We start from the raw sequence: 27,550 nt of genomic DNA, 5'->3' as shown, positions 1-27,550 counted from the left end.
GACTGCTAGGGTAAATAATTGCTCTCCTAGTTACAGAAATTATCTTACTTTCTATATAATGCAACTGGATCTTATATATAGTTTCCTTGCTACAATTATAAATATTTCTAATATAATATAAAAAAGTTTTTTGTGGTTTTGTTTGGTTTTGTTTATTTGCTGGCTTGTTTTAAGCACGGGCTCATTTAAAATTATTTACAATTCAGTCTTACAAGCAACAGTCAGAAAAGTATTATAACACTGGAAGTTTGATTCTGGCAAGCTCTGGATACCTGTTCTATGTTACCTGTTTATGTCTTCTATTTTTTTGTTCTGAGCCTCTAAAGAACTATGAGCTCTTTTTACTTCTTCATGGTAGCAGGTACCGGAAATACAACCATGAAAACCTGCAGGTAAAGACTGTGTGAGAGAATCAAATTCTTGGGAAGGAGTGCATATAGTCCTATATTCCTTGGATACAGAGTTTCTACAAAAGTGCCCTGGAAAACTCAGGATTCTTAAACCCTAAAATTCAATTATGTTGTTTTAGACTTGACATTGCTTGCCAAGGGCAGAGTGATGCTGGAAAAAAAAAGTTTAACTTTGTGATTTTTTAATCTACAGGATCTTATTGCAAGCTTCCTCTTTTGAGAACTTTGAGGTAAGTTTTCATTCCTTATTTGTCAAGTCCTACAAACAGAACAAGAATGAGCAAATGTAATGCAGTGAAAGTTAGAAAGTAAAATATAGCCTTGAATTCAATGTGTAAAATGTCATCTACATGTAGATTGGATGTAGAACACACTTTCAGAATGTTTACAACTCTTTCCCAAGTATTTACATAATGGGCATGGGTCCTCTGTTTGAAAAATGGAGGTCCTTATGAAAGATGATACTTCTATGGTCTCGAGAAAGCTTAGAGGAATAATGGAATGAAAACAGCATGAGATCATGATTTCATGACTGGAAAAATACATTAAATGAGTATCCATCTGCAGTTTTAACTGCATGATAAAATCCTAGCTGCTATTTGAAGCACAGAGAAGTAAGTGCTATACAGCCTTAAAATAAACATTTTCAATACTAATTTTCACATAGAAGCTGAAATCCAAACAAAACCCAAACTAGGCAATGTTCCTGATCCCATTGAATTAAATGGGATCTATGCCATCATTTTCAGTGGAGGCATCAAGTTGGACGTAGCTTTGTGTGTCTTATGACTTCTAATACATCTAGCGGACGCACAGGCATGTCAAATGATATGCCATCATGAAGTGTTGATAGAACTAAGTGTGTTTTATAGTTTGATGCCCTTGTTTCTAAACTTAATCACAAATTAAAGTTGGCTCCAGCTGAAGAGTCATCTCTTGCTATCAAAAGTACCATCAGAGTACATTCAAGCAACACTCTGGGGAACTTGTAGCCACTGACATGCAGCATGAAGTAAATATGAAGCTGGTTTACAATTTTGTATCCTGTTGTGTAAGTCTGTTTTGCCTATTTATGTCTCCCCAAAGCTCCAGGTACCTCCCTGTCCAAGCAGAGATTGGAGAGCCGCCCAATTCTGTAAAATGAGACACTGACAAAAAAAAAAAAGAAAAAAGAATCACCTTTTTAAATGTTAACCCAAGAAAGACCTCTTTGATAAAGTGATGGTAATCAGAGAGAAACACTTCTCTCTGGGGACTTGCTTATTCAGGTTGCTCCAGGGACCTTTGATAATACAAGATCCTTTTTGTTTTCTTCCAGAACTGAGTCTAATGCAACTCGACAGAAAAGAGATCTTGTAACAGCCGAGGTAGGTTATACCTCCAAAAGCAGGAGGGTGGGGAAACCCTCCTCCCTTTTCTGCTCTGGGCCTTTGCCATCCTTACAAATGACCCTTTGTGGGAGATGGGCTGCGGTAACAGGAGGACAGTGAGGAGGAGCAGCTACTCCCCACCTGCTCACCCCACCTGAGCCGTGACCTAATGGCTTCATTCTCCCTCAGCAAAGCACCCAGTAGGGACCTACCCTGCCAAGGCGACTGACACACACCATGGGAAATAAACCCAGGGCGTCTCTGTGTTTTGTGGGGGTGAACAGGACCTGGAAAGCTGTTTGTATTTGTGAGAGGCACAATGGCTGTGCCATTGGCAAAGCTCCGTCCTGGACATGGTGCCCCCGGCGGCTCCGGCCTAGCCCTGGTTCCCATCGCGCTGGCCCCACGCTGCCTCAGTGCTGCATCCCAGCGATGTTGTGCTGAAATTCAATCCTAAATGGAGGAATCTTGTTCCCCCACTTGTACACACTTGGGCTAGGGAGCCCAGCCAGGGGTTATAACCCCTTTGAAGGGGGTAGGCAGGAAGCCGGAGGCGGTCCCTGCCTCAGGGTGCCCCAGGGAGCCTGCGGCCGAACCAGGGTGATTTTCTCCAAGATCCTTTGAGATGGGTGTGCCGATATGGAGTCAGAGGCAGCTGTGAAGCACTGCCCTGAGGGTAACTGAGCCTCTGGGAGAAGCAGGGCTGGAGGTGTCCTCGGAGGGCCCTCAGCAGGGAAGGGCTGTCGCACCAAGGACGCTGTGCTCTGCGAAGCGGCGCAAAGGCCAAAGGCAGCTTTGTGAGGCGGGCGGCTTGGAGTCGCTATCAGAAAAAATGGAAATGGGCCTTGTTGTGCAGGGAGGGAAGGGACCCTCTGCACCTAGCAATGGACCATGGGCACCAGGAATCATTTTGGTGCAGGGGGCCTTCCAGGTGGTGATTCAATGAAATCTATTTCAGTTTGATTTTAAACAGATTGTACTCCTTGGAAGCATCCCACAACATATTTCCATTTGGAAAAGGGAGCTGTGAGAGGCCTTGGCAGGACTAACCCTAAAATGTTCCTTGCACATTGTTAACTTGACATCCATCAGTTCAAACTTGAGATGTGGAGAATGAGTGGAGTCAGGAGGGAAGAAAGAAATTAGGTTACAAGCAAAGACGAAAAAAATTTCTTTACTTAGTTGTACAGTTGAAGGCTGGCACTTAAGTCTGTGGGAACTGCAGAAAGGTAACTGTTTTTTCATAGAACATCAGATAAGAAATAAATAACAAACAGAGGAAAGAAGAGCTATTTAAGCAAAAAGGACCAGATTTGTAAAGAAAGATATTTAAACTGGCCATGAATAAACGTAAGTGGGAAACTTTTAAGTGCTCAGCACTTCAATCCTGGTAAACTTTCCAGTCAGACTAGTGGGGGCAGAAGTCCCAGAGTACTTGCAGTCTGGAATGGGATCAGTTCTTGGAAGGGAAAATGTGATGTGACAAGCTGCAATATCAGAGTGCTGGGCTTCCTCATAGTGTGAGGCTCCCTGTTCCTAAACAGGAGGCAGATCAGGCAGATCTACTTTTTCTTTTGTTTGGGATGAACCAAAATGCAGTTCTGAAGGATGTCAAGGAGAACGCAAAATCCATTGCAGCTAGACTGGCCATAATGGGATGATCTGGGTGCAGCATGGAGTATGAGTCAGGGGAGTTGAAGCAATAGAGGGAGTTCTTCAATGATGGGCATTTGAGTGAAGTGAAAAGGGAGATTGCACTCTCTGCTCTTCTTTTCCTTCCAAACATAAATGCAAAACTTCCCATGAGGAACCTTGGTGATTCACTGGAACTGGAGGCCATGGATGAAAAGCCAGTAGTGATCTCACATAGCAGCTGTATCTTTCCCTGGTCTCCTCAAAGGACACTGTGCTTCTCCTTCCCAGGCTGCCAATCCCTCCAGCAGCACCCATGACTGTGCCATGCACTGGCTGAGATGCAAATTGCTCTTCCGTATTTAAAGCTCCAACCCAGTGTTTGAGTGCAAGGCCTCAGATTTTATCAATTAATTTTTAAACAACAAGTGCCCTGATTTTGCTTTTATGTTTCTCTGACAGGTTCAATCTGCCTCCCAGTTGCACCATCATGGGACCCTGATGCGAAGTCCACCAGGAGGTCAGTGCTGTGCTCTTCACCTGCAGGAGGAGAGAACCCTGAAAGTGCTGCCTTCCTCCTCTGTGTTATCATGGGCTGTGGAAGCCCTCTTCTTCATGCCTCTACAAAACTCCCTCCTGTCTCATTTTCTCATTTTATCCATGTTAAATAATAAAAAAAACCCCAAACTGTTAAAATGGTACTTTCAGAATAGGGCCTTACAACCAAATCTGAACAGCTAAGGAAGCCAATCTTTTGAGATTTTTTTTAAATTTTAGTTTTATTACAATTTTCAATTTCTGCCACTTTTTTCTGGCCTTGTCAGAGGATGTAGGTGTATCAGAGAGTCTTATAACTGGTTGTGCAAAGGGAAAGGAGTACTCAGGCAATGAGCATGAAGCTGCTCCTGTATGTATTTAAGCATTGGACAAACATGTAAAGCAAGCTCAAGTTACAGAAATTTTTACAGAAGAGTTCACTGTAGGCAACTTCAATTAGAATTTTGGTATCCTTCTTGGAAAATGCCCAGGCAGGTGCTTTCTTTGCATTTTTCTATGTAAATGAATACATGCAATATTACAACTCAAAATTCTAAAGGAAAATATTTCCCCATTAGGGCTGTTACAGAAACAATGGTTTTTGCTTTGTTGGTATTTTCAGAGTATCTATGTATATTTGGAAAGCAGTTCTTAAATGGAAAAAATTCAAAGCTAAGCATGAAGAGGAATTTTCACAATGATGAATGATATTCCTAACCACTGGTAGCTTCTGTGTCCCTTTACTGTAAAGGTCCCATTATTTTTCCCATTTAATGTCACTAGCAGCTTTGCTGTGCCTCACTGGGAGTCGAAGGACCTGTTTATTTCATTTACTACCTGCCTTGTGCAATGCTTTTTTAATCTCCATCAGCAACATTGGAAGTTTTATATGTATGTAGAGTTTTAATCCTACTCCAAGAAGGCAAGCAACTATCTGCAAAAAACTGGTGAAGTTTTGCTTTGGGACTAGCTTTCTTCTCCACTTTTGGGGAATGATGATTTAGACCCAACTCAATGAATGATTAATAAATGACAAGGAGTTCATAGCTTTCAAAGAGACTATAAAACCGTTTAATGCTTTTGGAAAAAATTACTAATTATAACATAAAACAAGCCATTCCCATGGAATCTAAAGTCTCTGACTCCAGTCACCTCTGAAGCAGAAATAACCTTTTAGCTGACTTTTTTTTTAGAATGGGGGGAAGGTTGTTTAGGACTGATTTTGACTATAAAATATATATTCTGGACTGTTCATAAACCAAATGTACCCTTTGCAGTAAGGTTTAGGAAGGAGAAGCTGAATATATGTATAAGTTATGCTAAATTTAGGGAATTAGAATGATCTGTGTTCTGTATATTTTGAGATCAGCAGGACTGGATTTGATTTCTTTACATGGGAACTTGACCTTTTGTTTGCTTGAAGGAGGCTGACCTTTTGCTCCTTTGTTAGTTTATAAGTCTCAAACTGAATGAGAACCTTGCTTCTCTTTTAACTAAGGAACATGAAGGATTAAATTAAGCATATGTTAAAAAATGGAGATAGTTGCTGATTAATTTTCTCAGCTAATATAGTGGCTCATGATTTAACAATATCTTCAACCTCTTTGAAAAATACTGTATCTACTAAAAGGCTGGAATGCTTCCTTGCAGGTTCATGTCCTCAGGAGTGCCTTAATGGAGCAGCCTGCACAGAGGCAGGTGACTGTGACTGTCAGTTATTTCAGGCTCAAGGAAGCAGGTGCCAAATTGGTAAGTTCTTTGGACCAAAATAGTTTAGTATCAGCTTTCAGGAAGATTTAGGATACAGATTTTGAAAAACTACTGTTACCAGCATATTTGTGATTATTCTGTAGCAGGACTCTAATTTGGGTGGTAGCTAGGAGGATTAAAATTATATGGATTATTAGGGACATATAGAAAACAACATCAGAAATGCCTACATTTTACACTTGGGCTGTAATGATATACAGATATCATAACGGATAGACCATTGTCTAGTATTGTCTACTAGCCAGACAGCCTTTGTTTTTTTTTAAAGTTAGCTGAATAACCAAAACCCAATTCATTTCTTTTAATAAGCAGTGGTTTATTGTAAATTAAATCACCTATTATTTAAATACACTAGTTTCTGGAATCTGCTGTGTGTAGGGATCAACAAGAATTGTCTTCCAGGATGTATGGAATATCTAAATCCCTTGCTTCTACTTGTAATTAAAATGTCTCCACTGAAGCAAATAAAAACTTAGTTATGATTGCACATGGCTAAAACTGCAGACTTAAGACTAAAAAAGAGTGCTGACTTTAAAGTTGAAGGCGTAAGCTGATCTTTTGTACTTGCTAGTTTTTGATGACCATGCTTCTTGTAAACTCAGTGTGTTCTCTCCAGTACCTAACACTGGCAAGGACCGAGATGGGATTTGCAAATCATGGGGACAATATCATTTTGAAACATTTGATGGCATCTACTACTACTTCCCAGGGAATTGCTCCTATATATTTGCAAAAGACTGCAGTACTCTGCAGCCCCAATACACTGTTTGGGTAAGTATGTAAACATACATTAGAAGTAAGTATGTAAGTAAACATAAAAATAAATGAGTAAAATAAGTAGAGAGACAATAAATGTACCAAACTGAGCATTAATTGCTTAAATATAAAACTGTGGAAATGTGGAAAACTTCTGGAAAAGCCTAAACTTACATGCAGTAACTCAAAATATTAATGTAATTTTAATCAAAAGAGTCAGTATATTAAAAATAGTATTTCTTTCTCCTTCGATCCTTAATGGGATATCTGCTCTCTCCCTTCTGGGAGCTAAAATGGGTCTTAAACAAGACTCCAGAAACTTTAATAAACTACTAGGCTGTAAAAAAATATTGAGTTGCTGAGTAAGTGCAAACAGCTATCACTTGCCTAATAGTGAGGAACATGAATGTGCTAGGCCTTAATTCACAGCTATTGGCATGCTATGAGGATCTGTTTCCCTGGCCTATGGGATTTGCTCCCCATCTTGTCCTGTCTAGGGATTTGCATTCTAATTTTGGATTACCTCTACGTCATGCAGAGAAGATTAACTGCTCAAAAGCTTTCAACTTGACCTATGTATGGAAGGCACTCTTTTTAGTAATTTCTTCAAATTGCTGAGTATCCATGGTTAATGACTGTGGGTCAGGGAGAGTTCAAACCTATACCCTCTTTGAAGAGAGATGCCCTATTTGTCGGGCTGGTGGTTACTGTGGGGAGAGGATACAAGATCATTCTATTACCTTATTCACACTGGTTGGGATTTGGTGCTGAACAGGCAGGGAAGAAGTGACAAGAGGGGTCCTCATTTTGAGCCCATGTGTGTACAGTCGTTGTAGGCATGAGGGCAGATCTAGATGCTGATTTCTGCTCTGAGGACTGTTTTTCATTTATAAACAGATGACCTCTTCTTCCCTCAGATAACAGCACTTAGTGAAGATAAATCTACCATTAAAACTGCCATTTTTACCTACTCAAGTTACAGAGAGACACTGTTACACCTGCCTTTCACAATTTCATTTTAATTATTTGGATTCTATATGCAGCTGTGACTTCTTAAAGGTTTTCAGAAAGTTCTGTAGCAAAGTCCAAGATTATATTAAAATCTGGAATCAATATGTCAGTGAATTCCAGTGGCTCTGGAAAGAGAGAGAAGGTTCTATTCAATTGCTGGAAAAAATGTCATGTCTTAACTGAAAACTGAAAATGTTTACTCAGCAAAGTCATAAGTAATGTGAGACTGTAGACAGACTGGGCAATGGAGAGACAAAAACCTTGCCAAATCCTAACATTATGGTCCTTCTGGCTTTAATAATCAACCCCTCAAGAGGAGAAAAAAACATAAGGATTATTTTGATTTTCCTTCATTGTGTTTCTGTCTTGGGATGGGCTTACATAGAAGCCATTTGCCAGGTCTAATAACTTTTATGTTGTCTTTAGTTATGGTTATCTTTATACATGTAAAAGCTCTGAATGCTTTTCTTGACCTAGTTTATTTCAGCCAGAGAAACAGTAACTTGTTTTTACTTCCAGATTTAGTGTCAGTCAAGGAAGATTAATTCAAGTATTCATGAGCACTGTATGTGTTTACTCACAGATGTTTTCTTCAAAACAGTAACATTTACAGCCTCCATCACTATGTTGGTAAAATGTTCCCAATTACAAGTTTATTTAGTTTAACATCACTGTCAAGTAAACTGGTAATGAAATTCCCATCCTTCTCAGAGAATGATGACACACAAAGTAACATAAGTCATATTTGAGCTATCTAAACTCTGTCTATATTTTAATCTGGGAAATGATAGGCATCTAAGATGCAAACACATTCCCCTCTCCCTTCAGTGGTGACTAAAATAAGCTCATGGGCTTTTGAAACATGTTAGGACATCCTACAGGTTTGGGTGGCTCATTCCCCCTGAGATTAATGAAAACTGTGTAAATTTTGCTCAGAGTCCTGAGAGTACTGTATTTGAGCAAGAAAAGTTGGTATGTGACTAAGCCAACCCCCTGGCTCTTATGTATAATGGAGAAAAGCACACTTCAGAAAAGTCTACCTTTCTCCATTAGCAGGGCTGAAAAGCCAGTGCAAAATGGATTTTAACATGTCCATGTAACTTAGATGGCTGCTGTAATCTGTGGGAGCACTTCAAAATCTCAAGAAATCCTGAAGGGTTCAGGAGGGCATCCTGTAGTTCAGCTTGTACCAGTCTCAGCTGGCAGGGAGAATGCTGCTGTTATGCTGTTTCTGTATGGTTTGTAATCCTGTTTTATAGATCAGATCTCTAGACCCAGAGAAGTAGGGGTGTTTCTTCAGTGCAAATAGCAAGCTCCACCTTTGGCCTTTAAGCTAGCTCACTACAGTGTCTCTGAAGTTTGTCAGTGTAAAATACCTGACTCCTTTATCCAGTATTTAGACCACTGGCCTGTGATGCTATGTGCTATTAAACAGTTGCTGTATTCTCAGTAGTGTTCTGTAGTGTGAACTTTGAGTTTTGCATATCTTTGTAATTGTGACTTTGCAATATTCTAGGTATTTATTTTAAAGCTCTTTCATTAATTAGAGCATAAAAATGTAAAATATATATGAATATAATAAAAATGGTGCAAAATTATTGAGGACAAGCATTTACTCTTATTGTGTGTCTATTTTTTCCCTCAAAGGTTCATAACAGTCCTCACTGTTATGGTTCAGTATATACTTGTCATAGGTCTATCAGCTTATTTTTTTCAAACCAAGAAGAAATAATGATTTCAGGACATGAAGTAAGAAAAAATGGAATCAGGTAAGTGTTCTAATGGTGAGTTTTAATATTTTATTGCAAAAAGATAATGTGGAGTTTTGGAAACTGATGATTCTTACACAATCCAGATAAAATAATTTGATCTGGACCTTTACTGATCCCTTGCTGTTTTGTATTGGGGCTGATGGTGCTCTAGTGTGAGCAGCTGTGACAGTAGTGAATACGTGAGTGAGGATAGAATACATTGTATTTACTGTGTTCAGCTTCTCAGCTGTAACCTAACAATTATTTATTCGTTCTTTTTACAGACAAAGTCTGTGTCAGGCAGTCCTAGCTAATCCCTGGTGCATCCTGATAGCATTTCGAACAAGTCAATCATTATTTATCCTTGGTAGCTATAGCTAATATAAGACATGATCGTCTTCTAGATGAATCTGAATTGGTTAAACAAAAGAGCTTAAGCCCCTTTGGGGAAAAAACTCCACAAAATATCTCCGAGGTACATCAAACCTCCAAATTTACCTTTCTTTTTGTAAGTAAAAAGATGTGCCTAAGGCTATCATAAGTATATTTTACTGGTTAATAAAGTACAGAAATTTTAAGAAAGTTGTTGAGGTGCTTTTGCCATCCCCTTTGTAATGCCTTTACTATCTGAGAATGGTAGCTCTGGTGATATGTTCGACCCAACAGAAGTAACTTTGGAAGACTAGGATTACATCTGTGCTTATTATTGTCCAGTGGTCTTTCACCAAAGGAGGAAGAGTTACAGCTTTTTTGTCAGTGGTGTTTTCTGTACTGCAAGCTCCTCCTTTTGCAAAAGTCTAACCCAGTGATGACCCAATGCCCAGAAGGGCTGCTGGTGGTTTCTTGCCCAATGCATCACTCTTGTGAATTCAAGTATTCCTCAATGCAGTGTGTGAGGCTTTGAAAGCAAAGATGCATTATTCTTTCAAGCCTATAATTGGTACAACTGATAGATGTAGACAGCAGAAAACACTATTCTTGATGGTTGATATAGAGAAGTAAACATAAGATAGTAAAAACATGATGAAGAATTGAATGGAGTGACTGTGTACACCCAGGAAAAAGTGCTTGTTGAGTCAGAGGTGATGTTTTATGTGGTGTTTTTCTAGCATGAACCTCATCTTATCTGAGATTTTTGATGTAGACTATATTTTTCTAGATTAATATTGCCTCAGACAGTTGGAAATGCTTTCATTGAGAGACTGGCTGACTATATTCTCGTGAAGACTACATTTGGTTTTTCTCTTGCTTGGGATGGAAACTCTGGTATTTATATTAAGCTGACAGAAGATCATAAGGGAAAACCTTGTGGCCTTTGTGGAAATTTTAATGGCAATAAATATGATGACCTGATACTTCAAAACAGTAAGTAAATATCTTACCCTTACTTTGTGTGAAGAGTTTCCATTTCCATTTTCTCTTTAAATACAATGCTATATAAATAGAATGCTGTAAAAAGTCAGTCCTGTGTCAGTTTTTTCAGTAAAATAGTATATCTGCTCTACTTTTACTTCTCCTCATCATTAAAGACGCCAAGGGAAAAGGTCCTAGTTCAGGAAAGTACTTGTATGTGCATTTAAACCTCTTGCTCAGCAAAGCACTTAGGGTATCTTTATCCTATTGCCTTCAAACAATAAATACATAAACAAATATTTGTGGTTTTCTCTGTGTTTAAAGATGGAGGGGAAGAGCACAATCTCGAGTCATTCTCTTATAGCAATGTCATAAAAATCCTAGTTGAAATAAGTAAATTTCTAGGGTGTTTCCTGGGAGTTCTTGTATCCCCGTGTTGGTATGGTGGACTAAGGGCTCCTCTAGAATGAGGAGCTTCTTTGTGCTGTGTCTGAGGCAGAGATGACTTTTTAAACTTGTATTCTGTAGCCTAGGTAGGGAATACTCCACGGGGACTTTTGTCTTACTTGCAACTAATGTGGAAAAAAAAGCAGCAAGAACGAGCTTGAAAATATGAGTATTTTTCTCAGTCTCTTATACAAACAAAATAAGATTGTCTTACCATTAACTGCTGAGATAATCTAGTCCCATGGCTCTGCATGTTCTTAACTCACAAAAGGTATCCCACAGTAATTTTTTTCCCTTTTTTTAATGGTTAGTAGTGGAGCTTTAAAACTTCCTTAGGGAAGGAATGCTGGCTCTACGTATCTTTGCAGAGTCTTTAAAAATCTACCCGAGTATACATTTTTCACAGCTTTTCTGCCGTGAGAGCAGTAAGTTTTGTGCAGTAACTTCTGCTCATCAGAGTACAGTATGTTTAATAACCAATTTAGTCTGCTGCTGTGTAATAATAGAGAAAAATAATATTTGGAGGAAAGAATGAATTTATGTGATCTCTAAAATTCAATAATTTCAGTATCTTTAGATGTCTTATCTGTTATAAAAGATTTCCAGCTCATACCTGTCTTCGTTTTCAGAGCTAAATTTTTCCACCATGATCATTTCATCTAGCATTTTTCTTTATCAGAAATGGTAGCATTATTGCAGTGTACAACTGAGACCCAAATGAATTACTTTAATCTTGAACCAGCTGTATGACATGGTGCCTTGACTCTGCAAATACAAAGCATGAAATTCTGAGATCTTCACAAGAACAGACTGATAATTCAGATCCCTTCCAAGCTGCAACATTTTTCTAAGAATTTCTAAATCTTATCAATTCTTTGATATGATTTCTCTCTCCCAGGTAAACTACTTCCCTGAGTAGTGTAAAGGTAACTCTTACATCTATCCTGAGTCTTCCAGAGTCCAAATGCTCATTATTTGTAATGCTTAAATAAATAAGCTGCTGAGAGGCATATAGTATACCATTTCAAAGTACAGTTTAAAAACAAACCCATTTTCTCTTCCTTTATCTTCACCTTTAATGCCATCTTTGTGTTGCTTTAAGATGAAACACTGTATCTTATACAGAACTGTTTCAAGGACAATGATTTTATTTTGTGGTATTTTTTAAAGACTTAGAATATTTTTTCAAGCCATGTCAAAATGTACATAAAGTATTTTTAATGTTCTTGTAAAATCAGAGTTATAACAACAGGTTCATCTCTAGATTAAACCCCAGCCTTTTGTGTTTGGGAAAGGTTTTCTGCATAAAGATCTACTCTGTCAGAGAGGAAGAAATATTCTAAGTCTCCCTCACTCTTAAGCAAAACAGACGGATGGTTAGGATATTATAGTCATTTATATGTGGAGATCCAAGTATGTATATCTCATCAGCGTGCTTTGCGGCTTTCCACATTGCAGTGTCAAACTTTGTACCTCTTGTGCTAGAAGTTAGATTAAGTTTTCTCTAGTACAGCTCTGTGAAAAAAAAACCCTCTAGCTGATTTAATTTCAATATCTTGTCTCCTATCCATGCATGGATATAGATAACCATAGCATAGACAATTACTGTCAGGTTCTTCAAAGTGGAGGAAATATACCCTTTTTAACCTAATTAAGAATGTAGAGAAAATGCAGTATCTAGTTCTTGCTGCAAGTATATGGCAATTTTGTGTCTGTTTTTTTACTGCCAACCTTCTTGTATGTTCGTGTATCTAAGCCTGTTGCCATGACTTCCAGTCATGCATTTTGTTCATTAATTCTCCTGTGCTCATGCCGCAAGGAGAGCTGGGCATCTTGTGCCTGTGTGTTGTACGGCTTTTCTGCAATGAGGGAAAAGGAGGGAGATAATAGCGCTAACTGACCTTTGTGAAACATGATGAAAGACTTAAACTGCTTCAAAGAAATGTATTTTTCTTAAGTATTCAATGCCTTACACTTGTCATTATTTGTATATTTGTTATGAAATTATCAGCGATTGCACTTAAAATGACCCAAGCTGACACCTTGTCATGTATTTTTCAATATTTTTATTTAAATGTCATGTAAAATGCAACCTGAAATAAAAAAGAAAGATATTACTTCTCTTTATGACTTGTACTCAGAAATCATCTGTAATTGAGGTAATGAACACATTGAAAAATTTCTAAAATTTTCAAAGCTGTCTTATGTGTTTGTGTTGACAAGTTTTTATTGTTTCTCTCCCAATGTTTTTATGCAGTAGGTGAATATACAGAAGACATTGCTGAATTTGCAAATAGCTGGGCTGTGCAAGCCTCAGATGACATAGCTTGTGTCCCTACTGCCTCAGATTTTTCCAGTCCTTGCTCAGCCAATGCAGAATCCACTGAGGTAAATTAATTATATTTTTTGTATATACATAGATATATGCATATGTATACATGTATTTTCTTAATCTTCACTGCCTACTTATGGTACAAGAATCTAACAATAAACACAATGTTGAAAAAACCTTAAATGCATTGAGGCTTTGGGAAAGATTCAGATCAGGGCTGTTGCTAGGGAAATTCTTCATATGTTTAGCTTAAAAGTACAAAGGCTCAGATTGGATGTGCCAAGTGGCACCAGTCTGCTGGTAGGGCTCTTCATTACTGCATCAAACTTGGGTTAAGTTTCCAGTTCTGGCATCTTGCACCTCATTATTTTAGAGATTGTGAAATACTGTGGAAATAGTTGCAGGTCAGCTACTGCATTGACACAAAATGCTTTTCTTTGTCATTTCACACTTTTTCATCCCAGGTGGTTTAGGACCAGCATGCAGTCAAGAAGGCTTAGGCACAGAGGAAAAATTTTAGGAAGAATAATGAAAGAGATATAATAGTAAATTGAGACAGCACCATGCTCAAATTTTAATGGGGACATAAAGGACCTTGGACTAGGGAAACAAAGCTAAAGAGAATGATGCCTGTTCAGAAAGTATTGTCTAACTTCCATTTACTGATTCTCCTTAATGCACAGGACATATTCTTCAAGTGCCAAATATTCCTACAGTTTCCTTTTCTCAGCTGTCATGAAAGTATAGATCCGTATTCTTATATTTCAAGTTGTATGAATGATCTTTGCAGGTAGGTACTGGAATTCTTGTGTATTTAATCTTGACACATGAAATGAATGCTCAGTCTTTTGTGTGGGACCAGAATGAAAGAACATTGTGGGAAGTTGGGAAGAACCAAGTTAAAAATGAAAGAGACGGGGTTTCTCGGGGTGATTTGTGTGGGAACAAAGGGCACAGAACCAGCCTGACAAGGGATATTTTAATTGCTATGGGCTTACATAGATTCAAGGAAACACTAGACAAGTAAGTGCAAGGTAAATTCATGGAGAATCACTCATGACAAAAGATGAGTTGCTAATCACAAAAAAACCCATGAAACTTTTATCTGGAGGCCCAGAAACAGAACTATGTGGAGATGATACTAGGAAGAAATACCAACAATACTGGAGGAGTTGGGCCATTTGTCAGACACAGCTGGACTGGTTTTTATGAGTAACCACTATCATTCAAATGAGTAGAATTTTTACAAAATGGTGCCATTTACTTAAATTCAGAGCTGCCCAAAGAAATTGAACTTGCTTGCTTTGATAGGAGTCACACCCCTTCAGCTGCTGGCGTTGTAGGCAACCTGGTATCCTAATTAATTCTAGTCATTCAAGTTAAAATTGTACTCTGGTAATTGAAGAAATAATTGGGCAATGTACCACTTTCTTTTTGGTAAGGTTTTCAAATGAAGAAGTAATTGTCAGAAATAGGAGGATTTTTTTCCAGAGTATATAATTCTCAGAGTATCACCAGTTTAATCAAAAGCACACAGAAAGGATCACAAGACTAAACGTAAGGATCCCTCACTATAATCCATTAGAACTTATTAGTTCAATTTTTGATGAATGTTTAGTTTTCTGATTTACCACAGGGTCCAGATAGAAGAATTTGTGTTTGTAGGCAAACACTGGTGTTGCTCAGAAAAGAGATGAGTTGCCTCTGTATGGTCTCTTTGTAACTCAGGAATTTACTGTGACTTTTGAAGAATAATGAAAACCATTTTTTTCAAGTAGCATATTGAATCACTGCTGTGGTGTTAAGGAGGGCTGGATTTTTTGTGAACAATCTGACACATGTTGCTGTGAATTTTGTGAATGTTAAAAACCTTGAAGTTTCTATGTCTCAGAAATTCATTAATTTAGGCTTATTTTGTTTATAAAGAGACCTCTCTTCTTGTGGCTTAGTGTCAGTTTATGAAGGTTTTTTGTGTGGCCATAGTATAGTCCAGGTATTCTTTCTATTAAGACCCATTTAATTGGATTAGATGAGGAGAGTTGGAGAGACTCTGATCACTATAACAAAGAGTGTAGTGGTGTTTGATTTGATAATAGATGTGTTGAAAGCAGAATACAAACACAATACAACATATTCTTAAGGCGATTGATTTTGGAAGCATGATCTGGTGTGCTAAGGGGCAAACTCAACTGATCTGTCATAAACATGCTTATAATAGAAATGTCATGTTATGACTAGTTTATTTTGGCATCAGATCTTCCACAGCAAATGTTGTGAGTTGTTCGACTTTCACAGTAACAAAAGTTTGGTGGTATTTCACCATATGTGACTTACATCTGAATAAAATTTGAACTTGCCTACATATTAATGAATGTCTTTTTATTTGATTCTGGTAAAAATGCACTGTACAGCTTCTTCTGTATAGACTAAGGCAGAAATCTTGTCTTTGCCCACGGCTGTGCTACCCTGAGCCTGTCTACAGTATTTAGTGGATAATACTTCTGGCTCTGAGAACTTCAGCACAAGGTCAGGAGTCCATAATAGAGTTCTTCTCGTCTAAGGTCAAGGCAATTGGAGACTTGAAGTTCTCACTTGAACCAGAATGCCTTTTTTAAGTGTAGTTCAGAGTTTCTATGTCATGCAGGATGGAGAAGCCTGAGATGGGGATCTTGAGACTGTTGAGTTGTCCATTGTCTTCAAGAAAAGGTCCCATTTCTCTTTCACTTCAAGCAGCTCTTTTTAAAAATAATATATTAGTGGTTTTATTCATTGTTGTAATATTAAAATGAAATAACTTTTAGTGAGATCAAATGATAAAACCACTATGGTGTATTCAGTATAGCTCATTCCTTTTTATATTTTCCCTGGGTGCCTTTATGACTGAGTGGTGTCAGCTATGTGTGAAATATCCTGTGCCATGTCACATGGCAGAAATTTTTAGATGGAATTTGTGTTCCTTGATTATTCTCTTATTTTATCATTTCAGAGTGGATGATGATGAAACATACTGCAGGGCAGTGACAGAGTACGCTAGAGCATGTTCTCACGCTGGGTCCCCAGTGCGGGACTGGAGGGATGACTTTCCTGCCTGTAGTAAGACTCTTCAATAAAGCATGAACCTTTGAGATATCCCATGTATTCAGTTCAAATATTCCACCTTGACAACATTTTTCCGTGTAGAACTCAAACCTGATACTCAAGCTGATCAGCCAGTTTCTGTCTTGCTGGCAAACAATGAAGTCAGTGACTTGCTCAAGGAATATTTTAATTCCATTGTGCTATGATTTATATAAAAAAAAAATCATGTTTCTGTGGATTTCTTGAAAAGTCATGTGTGCTGATCATATTCTAAGACAAAGAGCAAACATCTGTAGAGATTTGTTGTTGCTCTTTGTCCCAGAAGACCTCTCAGCCTCTCTTGGCCCTATAACAGAATTAATGTAGTTAATCCAACTCCTTCTTGTTATCACTACCACCCATCAATTGCAGCTCATCCTCATACACAAGGCTTAGAACTAGCTGAGATATGAAAGCATTCACAGAATGTCACGGAAGCTATAACTTATTTTGGAGAGATGATATAAGGATTTGCTAAAGAAAGACTTAAATATTGACAAGAGCTTCACCATAGTTCATCAGTTAAAACTCCTCCAAAACATCCATTTTACTTGATCTGATTACCTATCTATACCAGAAGAGCTGCACAATGTTGATTTGACAGAAAAGGATTTTCTAGCATGGAAAGAGAAATTGCACTAATGTTCAGTATACCATGGGGTTTTTTTTAGCTGAGAAGTGTGAAGACACCTTTGTTCACCGTGACTGTATCAGTTGTTGTCCACCAACTTGCACATTTGAAAAGGATTGTCTTGGCAGCAATCTGCACTGTTTAGATGGCTGTTACTGTCCAGATGGTAAATATTGTCAATGTTATTTCAAAAAATATGTGTAAAGCTACTATCAAACATCATAATGATGTCTAAATAGACTGTGGTTAAAGTTAATGCCTGGAAATTATGAATATTGTAAATTCTGCCCTAGATGTTGTTATTGTCACTGTGATTCTTCCCTTTATTGTGTGATAAACATTTATCTAGAATACAAATGTGTCTCAGCATGCAATATCAGTTAAAATCTGGAGATGTTACTAGTGCTTCCTACAATAGGATATTGCACAGATTTAGTCCAATTTATTTGAATTATTCAAAAATCTATAGAAATTTTCCTTAAACAGAATGTGTCATGCTCTGTACAAGAAACCAAAGTTTCTGAGACCTGTATGGGACAAAAATTATTGACTGGACTATGAACCATCCTAGTTCTGGACAGATTAAAGATAGTGAGATTTCAGAATCTTTTCATTTTTGAGTCTGTACAGTTACATGCTTAAGGCAGACATTTTTCATAAAGCAATGAGATAGAGTGGCAACTTCTTATTAAGGAGCTGAGCTCTGAGCTTTCTGCACTCACTGGGCAAATGTTTTTGCTGGTCCTTGTTTAAGACTGATAACATCACCTCTTGGGAGATTGGAAAGTTTGAGTCAGATGGGGGAAGAGCAGTGATCTGGGGTTGGTTAATTTGTTTTATATCTCATTAATTAACTTCTTTCCCAATAGGTCTCATTTTGGAAAATGGAACTTGTATCTCTTTGTCGAATTGTCCTTGTATTTATCATGGAACTGCTTTCCCTGTAGGCTCAAAAATTGAACAAGAATGTAGCAACTGGTATGTGAAAGCCTGTGTGTTTCATCTCTCAAGGACTACTGTCCATAGTTAGTTTAACATAGTCACACAAATTTTAAACAATAGTTACTGTTTATGTTTTACAGTCTGAGGCCTATGTATCATTAAAATATACAGGCTATTCTGTGTGAATTCAAGGCATATTAATTGACTCAAAACTACTTATTTTGCTAACAATCTGAACACTATTACTCTGTTTTGTGGTTTTCCTTTTTAGTATTTGTGTTGGTGGCATTTGGAACTGCACTGATCATGATTGTCCAGGTATTTGTGTTTCATTACTCTTTTCTCATTTCATAACAAAAATGATAAACTTTTCTAAAGACACCAGAACCGTATATGATCCAAGGCTTTTGGCTGCCAGTTTAGGCAGAAAGATTAAGTGGTGGATATTGACAGTAGCTGTGGGCCAGCTGGAATGAAGCTGTTATTTGCCTGATCATACTCATCCTGCCTTTTCCCACGTGCTTCCCCTACCTCTGTGCCACATCCACCTCTTGTTTTCTATCTCTTGTTTATGCTTAATGTTATTTGCCACAGATGGTGTATTCTTATTGCCTGTGCAGTACCTAGGCCAGGTATAAGAATCTCCTCACTTTCAGGTGCAACTTTATTGTAAGTAATAGGACAAACATCATTCTGATGCTGTGGGCTGGATTTTGTCTCTTGTAATAGCAGTTCATGTTCAATTAATCATCCTTATCTTTAAAGATAGCATGTCTCTGTAATGCGTTACACAGAGGAACATGCAGCAGTCAGGTGGTGAAACTCCCTTGATAGTTCTGTACCTCAGACAAGATTATATTATGAAGGTTGTGAAAGATTTTTTTTACAAATTAGGGAGCCCTCTTTGAATGAGGTAATAAGGCTTAACAGTTGCTAAGCAAGGCTTGACAGTGTGGATCAGTAATGTGAAACAATTGCCACTGAGAAGCACTCTCTATGTCTAGTGTATGTTGTCTTTGCACATGAAGGGTTTATTACAACTACTTTGGCCTGGTCCTAGGGACAGAGCTGCTGTTAGTAATGGGATCAGGTTAGACGTGCTCCAACAAAGCACCTCCTGCAGCCAAAATGGATCTAGTTCGTGTGCTCTGATGTTATCCCATGGTGTGAATCAAAGTGTGGTAAGTGGGGATGAACTGGAGATTTGTTTCGGCAGTGCATTCCTGATTTGAACTGGAAAAAACCCCAAATATGTGCCCTGATGACAACTGCATCCCCTTCATACCTGTGGTAGCAAGCAGTTCCACAATACCTAAAAGGATGTAGAAAGAGGTCCTCTTTCATATTGAGTCATTGGAAAAAAAAGACAAAATATTCTAGGATACTTCTGAATTGTAGTAAAGAGAAAAGTCTTTTGTATTTTAGTCACAGGCATCTCACCTAGTTAGAACCAAAAGGTGCTGCACATGGATGTGTTCTTTATGAGATGGTGGCTGTTGAAAATCGATGTGTCTAGCGTAATTTGTTTCTAAATGTTGCTATTATTGGATAGATTAAAGTTAGCCTGGGTTGTATACTTAGAAATCGGGAGAAAGTTTCTTTTTTTCCCCTCTCTTACATGATTTGCAGAATAATGATACATTCTTATGTATGTAAGTGAACATTCCTTATACTTTTTCTCTCAAGCTGAGTGCTCCATCACAGGCAGCTCTCATTTCACAACATTTGATGGACGCCATTTTACCTTTCTTGGGATTTGCCAGTACATTTTGGTAAAAGGCACTGGAAAAAACAAATTCACAATCACTTTACAAAAAGCACCTTGTGGACAGGTAAGATACTTTTTTTTGAAATGTTGAAACAATCAGGTCCATCCATATTTCAGGCAATCTTCTGTAAGTTCTACTGTAAACTACTTGGTAATGTTACATAGAAAATATAAACTGAAACCATCTTACAGCTTTGTTTTGGTTATTGTTTGTGTTGCTACATGTTATACGGCCCCTCGTAAAAGCTATAGCAACTTCAGAGGGATCAAGTCTAAAGAGTTACTCATTTATGCATATCAAAGTTGTATAAACACCTTTAGCTATGGCACCAACAGATGTCAGGCTTTGGAAAAGCTGCTGTTGGCAGAACTGTAGGTTTAATACATCACTATTTAGGCAAGAATTTTTTTTTGGTAGCTTTAGATTTTATTTGATATGTTATAACATATTTAATTTGTTGGAACAATGTCTTTTAGAAAACCATCTATGAGACTAGACACCACACATGCTTGTTTGAAAATATTTTGGCAGACATTCAACAACAGGCTTTAGGAATAAAGGTGCTTATAAAGAGTACTTATCTGGGAGAGTGGATTTAGTGGTGCTGTTAGATTCTCAGGAGAAGGGACCTTGAGACTGTGACTCACAACTCACAGCTGACCAAGTGCTGAGGACAGGGATGTCTGAACACCTCAGCAGGGAGCAATGTCCTACTCTGGGACTATCTCTCATGTCCTCCTTTCAAAAGCTTGATTGTGATCTGGTGCCTCTCTACCTTTCTTGTAAGCACCTCCTTCTCCTGCATAGGTGTTATTTTTATTATTTTTCAGTGGCTACCTAACCAACCATTTTATGCTTGAGGCATTTCAGATGGCCTCAAGCATGAAATGGTTGGTTAGGTAGCCACTGAAAAATAAGGTTGCCACTGGTAATATCCTTTTGTAGAGCTCTAGGTGCCTTGAAAAGTTTCTGGATGAAAGCAGAGGGGTCCCTGGGGAGCATAAGATGCTTGGTTTTGGCTAATTTGGTGTTGGCTTTTGTCCTGTATTTAGGTTCATATATTCTGCCTGGATTGCTCACTAAAATGATGCATGTGACATGGTTTATAGGTCACAATTTTTCAATAGTCAGATATTTATAAATTATTGTAATATAATACTGGAGAATTTATGTCCTTTTTATGTGTAATCAGAGATCATCACTACATTTTATGTGTGCCAAAGTTTCTTTCTCCTGTGTTGCTGCATTTGTGCTCTGGTTGCAGCAGCTTGATTTAGATTGGGTCAGACTCTTGCTCTACCAATGGTTAAGCCATCAATGAGCAGAAGCCAGGGTGGTCGTGCAAATACGGAATTTTCAACCCAGTATCAGAATCTGGGGACCTTTGTCCACTTTTTATAATATTACCATAATAGCTAAAATGCATTCTCCTAGCATATGAAGATTATGCATAAGCAATGTTATATGATGTTGTACATACAATTTTGAGCGCCTTGTTTAATTGAGTGATAGTTTACAACTGATTTACCTGATGACAGTTCTGGTATTTCCTTTCTATATGCTTTTTCCCCCCTGTTTGTTTGGTTCTGTTTTCCATGGTAATATTAATGACATTGCCTGTTTCTGATGGTGAAACTTGTTTCTCCTTAGAACTTTGACCACGCCTGCATTGAGTCTATAACACTGGTTCTTGAAGACGATGTGAGGAAACAAGTAACTCTCACAAGATATGGTCAAATCCAAGCTGTCGCTAACCAAGTTTTTAACCTCAATGGTAAGAAGTGAATGAAGAATATTACCAGAGTTCACATTCTGTCTCTTATATGCTCCAAAACTTTTTAATAATATAGGTCTATGAAAAAGGAATTTCTTTAAGCATAGCTTGTAAAAGCATACAATCACTTGCTTCTTAGAACATTAGTAATAATTATAGAAATTTATTTTTATCATCTATAAAACAGTTCGTCATTATGCCCTCATTTCTTTGCATTTCTTATCTTACGGAGTACCTAGAAATTCCACTAATTTTGTTTGTGTTTAGGGGGAGAGAGGTAAGAAAAAGAAAGGAGGTGAAGAGACCATGATTCTAAGGTCTAGCTTGTTTAAAGCTTTTTAGACTAAATAGAATGGAAAAGAATCCATGTGCTCCATGGGATTTATATTGATTTCACTGCTGACTTATGTTGTGATTTCAGACAGGTTACTTCATGGTTTTGGAAAGGATTGTAAAATAAACCAGCCTTACAAGCATGTTATAAAGTTAAACACTGAAGGTAGAAATGATATTGCTAAATTTTGAAATTTACAGTGACCAGTTACTGGAATTTTAGTCACTTTCTAAAAGAGTAAAGTGAGAATAAAGTTCTTATCCAGCCTTCAGCAAAGCAGATTTTAGGAAGTCCTGTGCTGGTGATTGCAGTTATGTCTTTTTTTCATTGAATTTGTCCAGTCACAGTACTGCTTTTGGCATTCACAGTTTCCTATGGCAATGAGTTTCATAGCTCAGTTATGCTCTATGTTGACAGTTCTGCTTTGTAATTTGATTGGTAACTTCATTTTATTTCTTTTGAATTAGTCTCTACTCACTTTCTTGTCTCTTTCCGCAGTCTGCAACAAATATAATCTATGAAAAGTATTTTGGTGTCACTCTCTTGATAATTGTGTGTATCTAGTAAGTCTGATCCCCTAAGGACATCTTTAAGGATTTTATTTTCCCTTCTTGGTTTATGCACCTGAGTCTCTGTGTGTGTGCATGTGTAGAGGCTGCTTATGAAGGCAGGTCTACTTAGGCCTTCAGCTGCAAGTAGCCCAACAATGTGTAGCAGATGCTGTGACTGTGAAATTTCCATTTCCTCACATAATGGATTTGCTGGGAAGGAAAGCTGGGAATTTGATAGGGGCTCAGTTCACATACAGTTCAAGGAAGGAGCTATACTGATGTCATGTCAATAGTGATAAGAGAGGACCTGCTACCTAAAGATTTAATCCACTTTACAGACATCTGTTAATTACTCTTGTAATATCACTGGAGACTAAGAAACCAGGGGTTTCTTGTCTTACCTTCTCATTGCCAGAGGCTTGCAGTTGCATTGCTTTCTTCTAAAATAAAAAAAAAACCCAAACAAAAAAACCCCAAAAAACCAAAGAGAGGCGCAAGCATGGTTTCTAGATAACTCGCAGGTACAGAAAGGTGTGAGATTTTTCTAATGTTTCCTGGAATTCCTGATTTGTGTTGTTACTGGAAATAAGCTGACATGGAGAATGCATGAGGATATTTGGCTAATGGTGAGGTTGTGCACAGTTTTTCATTTTATGTCTGAGTTTTCAAATTTTTTTAAATTAATGGGTAAACAAGTACAACCTGGAAGTTGGGTTTCAGTGACTTTGTTTTTCTTCTTCTTTTGCTATGTTCAGGGGCTATTGAAATTCAGAATATATCTTCTTTCTTTGTTCAACTGAAAACTAGTTTTGGTTTGAAGATACTGTTTGCTAAAGATGGAGAGAGGATCTATGTTCAAGTTGATGTCAGATGGAAGAGAAGAACATTAGGACTATGTGGAACTTACAATGGAAATTTAAGAGATGATTTTCTGTAAGTTTCATGCTGTGCATTTATATTGTGTTTAATAACAAGTGAAAAGTTTTGTTGAACATAATCATCCGATGTTTTATTTTCATTAACATGCTCAAACTTTATTAAACTAACCAATATAAAATGTCCTAATTAAAATGGTAGTCACTTTTATAAATATGAAAGTCAACAATTTATGCATTTTAAGATTTTTTTTAAGTAATTATAGAAAGCTGCCATATTACTTGTAGAACTTTCTGGATGATGATATTATTTGAATGTACTTTTCCCTTTCTTGTTCCTCCCTTATCTTCAGAGCAAATATATGAGCACTGAGAAAAAGAGTGGGTGATGATACTTGTATTATCATCACATGGCTGATGCTTACTACTGCTTTATTTTCCTCCCCACATAAAGTTTTAATGTAAAACAATGTAATTCTGAACCACAGGAATATTTTAATTAGAAGGGCACACTTTCCATATGTTTTAACCTTATTTCCTCCAAAGTTCCTCAAGCTATAATGTCACAAAACTTGTCTGCACAGCAGACTTGGAATGTAGGGACATTTTCACAGGAATAAAATATTGAGGAAAAAGTTTCACATGCCCTCTCTTCTTTTATATCTCAGAGATGGAAATTCTTTTGGCATGTTGACTGTTCAATGTGACTACGCATCTAAGCCTCTTTAATGAACTTGTATCCCCACCCATGTACACCCTAAGGTCAGCAGGATGCTTGCTGTGTTGATGTTTGCCTTTTCAGATCTCCAGCAGGGATGATAGAAGGGACTCCACAACTTCATGCCAATGCATGGAAGGTTTCCTCAGCTTGCTCCATACCTATCAATATTCCTGTGGTTGATCCCTGCAACGTGAATCAGCAAAATGGTATGTTTTCATAGGGGAGTCTGGACTTAGCTGTATCTTATTATTATGGGACAGTTTTTCTTTTCTCTGTGAAAAAGTTGCCCCTACATGTATTTCAGCTTCGGGCTTAGATGTGCAATTTCTTTCTTTTTTTTCTTTTTTTTTTGGCATAGGCAAAGACCATTTTTTCCATACATTTAGTATATAAAATGAAGTAAGTTCTTGATGAATAAAAGGTAGTTGGTCATTTAGTGCTGGGTGTACTGGCTATGAGCACTAAGTTCTGCTGTCTACTATACATGTGGATTTTTCACTATCTATGGTCCTGTAAATTCTGCCAGTTGAGAAGAAAGATTGATGCATGATTGTTAAAGAAAGTACAGGAGACAGTGTTGAGAATAAAAGTCCTGTCTCTGGCTTCTCCATGCTTATTGCATTAAAAATTTCTTTATCCTCCATCTATGTTCTCTGACAAGAACTGTTGCAGACAATCTGAGAACCTTAAATTTGTTCAAATTCCTGGGCAAAGATTTAGTTTTGGCTGGTTGGCGTGCCTATGGTTTGTGTTGAACTTTCACTGTCTCCTTTTTGCATTGCTGTTCTTTTCAATTAATGAAGACAATGGGTAGACTGTAGTTGCCAATTCTGACAGAATGTAGTCTAATATTTTTAATAGCTCAGACATCAGATCTCACTAGGGATGTGGGATTTATCCATATTTAAAGCCTGTTGAAGCAAGGCTAGAATAACAATAATCTTTAACCATGTGGGGAATTCTAGGAGTTTTTATACCCTCCTTGTTGTCTGTCTTCTCAAGACAGCCAGATCTCTCAGCCAGATCAGCTCAGAGCCTTCATGCCTCACCCTCAGTTCTGTGCTAGCTCAGTGAAGGTGGACTTTGACATAAATGTGTGCTGCCTACAGCAGGAGGGTGGACTGCATGACTTTCTGAGGGTCCTTTCCAGCCTGATCCTCTAATAATCACTGCTAAAAAGCAGTGGAGAGTGAAGTGATCCACACCACACTACAAGCACAGGCATCTTGTCCAAGTCTGAGATGATGGTGACCTGATTAACAACAACAACAACAACAATAACAAAAAGAAAGAGATTGTTTGTTTGGTTTTTTATTTTGTCAGGTTAATTTTCAACTGAGTTAAGTTCAGTCCTTGAATCTAGTTTACTGAGAGTCCAAAAAATGGGAAATTCTTCTGTCAATGTGTGTATGGAAGTTGAAGGGGAGGTGCATTCTTTCAGCAGCAAAAGTGGCTTAAATATAACCCACATCACAGAATTCCTTAGCTATTCCACCACTTGTGGTGGTAGTCTCTGCTTCAGTGGCTGGAGGGCTGGAGGAGGGTTTGTTGCTGCTAGAAGGTGTATGGCCAGTTTGGGATTTGCATGCCCTCAAGCTCTGCTTTGTAATACTTCCTGAGACCACATGCCAGGAAGTACATGGCCATTGTTGATGTTAAAGCTAAATGAATGTCAAGTAGGAAAATCATATTCCAAGCTTTGGGTGACTCTTTAACTACTCTTTTGAAATATATTATTTTGCCATTTAAATTTCCTGTGTTATAAGAGGAAGGCATAACTTAGTATTTAGTTTTAGTAAAGTTATTTTTATCTTAAGTGGAGTTTGCTGTTGAGGGAGTTGCTTCTAATATCAATTTTAAACTGTAGAATTGTATGCAAGTGTTTATATTGCACACCTGGCTATGTTTGATTTTAATAATCCATGCTATTCATTTGACTAACTGTTATATTAAAATGAACCTGGCTAAAACAATGTCACCTTTTCTTAGCTGGGTATGCATCTCACTGTGATATCATCAACCAAGAGGTGTTTGCTCCCTGCCATGCCTACATCAGTCCAGGGCTGTACTACCAGCTCTGCCGCTTCGACGCGTGCAAATGTGGCAGCAGCTGCCTGTGCAATGCTTTGGCACACTATGCTTATGTCTGTGGCAAGCACGGCGCCGTCATTGACTTCAGATCTCACGTTTCTTACTGTGGTGAGTAATGTTTCCATAATGGAATATCTTTCAGAAATGTGTAAAAGTCTACAAATTTCAATCACTCCACAAAATACTGGGGTTGGCTTCTTTCTCTTGGAAACTAGAATTGTGCCATGGTGTAATGATGTACTAAGGGAGAATGGTAACAGCCTTTATATTAGGCATCTGAGTCAGTGCCCTGAGCTGCCTCATAGGGATGTCTGCCCTTTCTATTGCTCACAGAGAGAAATGGAATTCTTTCTTTGAAGCCCTAAGTCATATGGAAGCCCCTATTAGGATAAAGGAGTCAGGGAGTGGCAGGAGTGGAGCCATTCCCTAAGGGAAGGCAAGCTGGGCTAGCAGGGTCTCCCTAGATTGGGCAGGGCAGGGTGCGTGATACAATTTAAAACAAAGCATTTCACAGAATCTTAGAGTATTGTGAGTTGGAAGGGACCCACAAGGGTTATTGAAGTCCAACTGCTGCATTTCTGTTTCTAAGCCATAAAATACTGCCTCAGCCTTAGCTTGACCGTTCACCTCTTGGAAGCCTGAATTACTATTACAATTTGACAATAGAAAGAACAGAAAACTACTGTTTACAAAGCAGATTATTCCAGTCAAAGAATTATTTTAACAAAAACCCACCTTAATCTAAATATTTCTAACTTTAGAAATTGGTAACACAGCATATTTTTCTCATGCTTTTCAACTAAGCCCAGTGCAACAAGACCCCTTTGCTTTGATTTTTTTTTTGGAATTTCCATGATACATTACCTTGTTTTCCATTTTTCACATTTTAAGAGTATGCTGTTCTCCCTTCTTTCTCCCTCTCTTTCCTCCAGCTGTGATGTGTCACAGTGGTATGCTTTATCATCAGTGCTCTTCTTTTTGTAAACATTCCTGTGCTTCACTTTCTCTGGCAAATATCTGTGCTGATGACTGTGCAGAAGGATGTAATTGTCCTGATGGGAAGTATTTTGAAGAGTCAGTCAACTTTTGTGTATCAATGTAAGTAATAAAAAAATATAATATATGTATGGACACATTTTCCTCTTTCCAGCAAGATTTAAAGTAGCTTTTCTGCTGTTTCCCTCAAAATGCAGACTGCCTAGAGAAGATAACAAACAATATGTGAAGATTTAATATTCTGTTTTCAGTCAATACTCATCTGTTACTGTGCGTGCTTCACTTTAGAGCAGATGTGTCAAACTGATTTAGAGAAGGGTAGTGAAACTTTTTATTTCATGGGATAGCATTTTCATATGAAAATCTTGTTTTTAGCACTT

The 27,550-nt window shown here is 37.8% G+C and overlaps 1 protein-coding gene across 1 annotated transcript in view; it reads left to right on the top strand.

Moving 5' to 3' along the window:
- The window catches only part of OTOGL (otogelin like), a 90,019-nt gene that overhangs the window by 723 nt on the left and 61,746 nt on the right, over positions 1–27,550 (top strand). Inside the window, exons 2-20 of the mRNA XM_030960826.1 lie at positions 604–640; positions 1,729–1,777; positions 3,875–3,932; positions 5,600–5,698; positions 6,336–6,490; positions 9,134–9,255; positions 10,397–10,602; positions 13,298–13,425; positions 14,053–14,159; positions 16,356–16,462; positions 17,158–17,283; positions 17,987–18,095; positions 18,331–18,377; positions 19,746–19,891; positions 21,479–21,602; positions 23,243–23,420; positions 24,165–24,289; positions 26,073–26,282; positions 27,107–27,272. Coding sequence (XP_030816686.1) covers positions 604–640; positions 1,729–1,777; positions 3,875–3,932; positions 5,600–5,698; positions 6,336–6,490; positions 9,134–9,255; positions 10,397–10,602; positions 13,298–13,425; positions 14,053–14,159; positions 16,356–16,462; positions 17,158–17,283; positions 17,987–18,095; positions 18,331–18,377; positions 19,746–19,891; positions 21,479–21,602; positions 23,243–23,420; positions 24,165–24,289; positions 26,073–26,282; positions 27,107–27,272 — 2,299 coding nt within the window. The remainder of the gene's footprint in view (positions 1–603; positions 641–1,728; positions 1,778–3,874; positions 3,933–5,599; positions 5,699–6,335; positions 6,491–9,133; positions 9,256–10,396; positions 10,603–13,297; positions 13,426–14,052; positions 14,160–16,355; positions 16,463–17,157; positions 17,284–17,986; positions 18,096–18,330; positions 18,378–19,745; positions 19,892–21,478; positions 21,603–23,242; positions 23,421–24,164; positions 24,290–26,072; positions 26,283–27,106; positions 27,273–27,550) is intronic.

This window comes from Camarhynchus parvulus, chromosome 1A (assembly GCF_901933205.1).
Source record: "Camarhynchus parvulus chromosome 1A, STF_HiC, whole genome shotgun sequence".
Lineage (NCBI taxonomy): Eukaryota > Metazoa > Chordata > Aves > Passeriformes > Thraupidae > Camarhynchus > Camarhynchus parvulus.
Note: the sequence above shows the minus strand (reverse complement) of the source record. Positions and strands in the feature narration are given on the sequence as shown.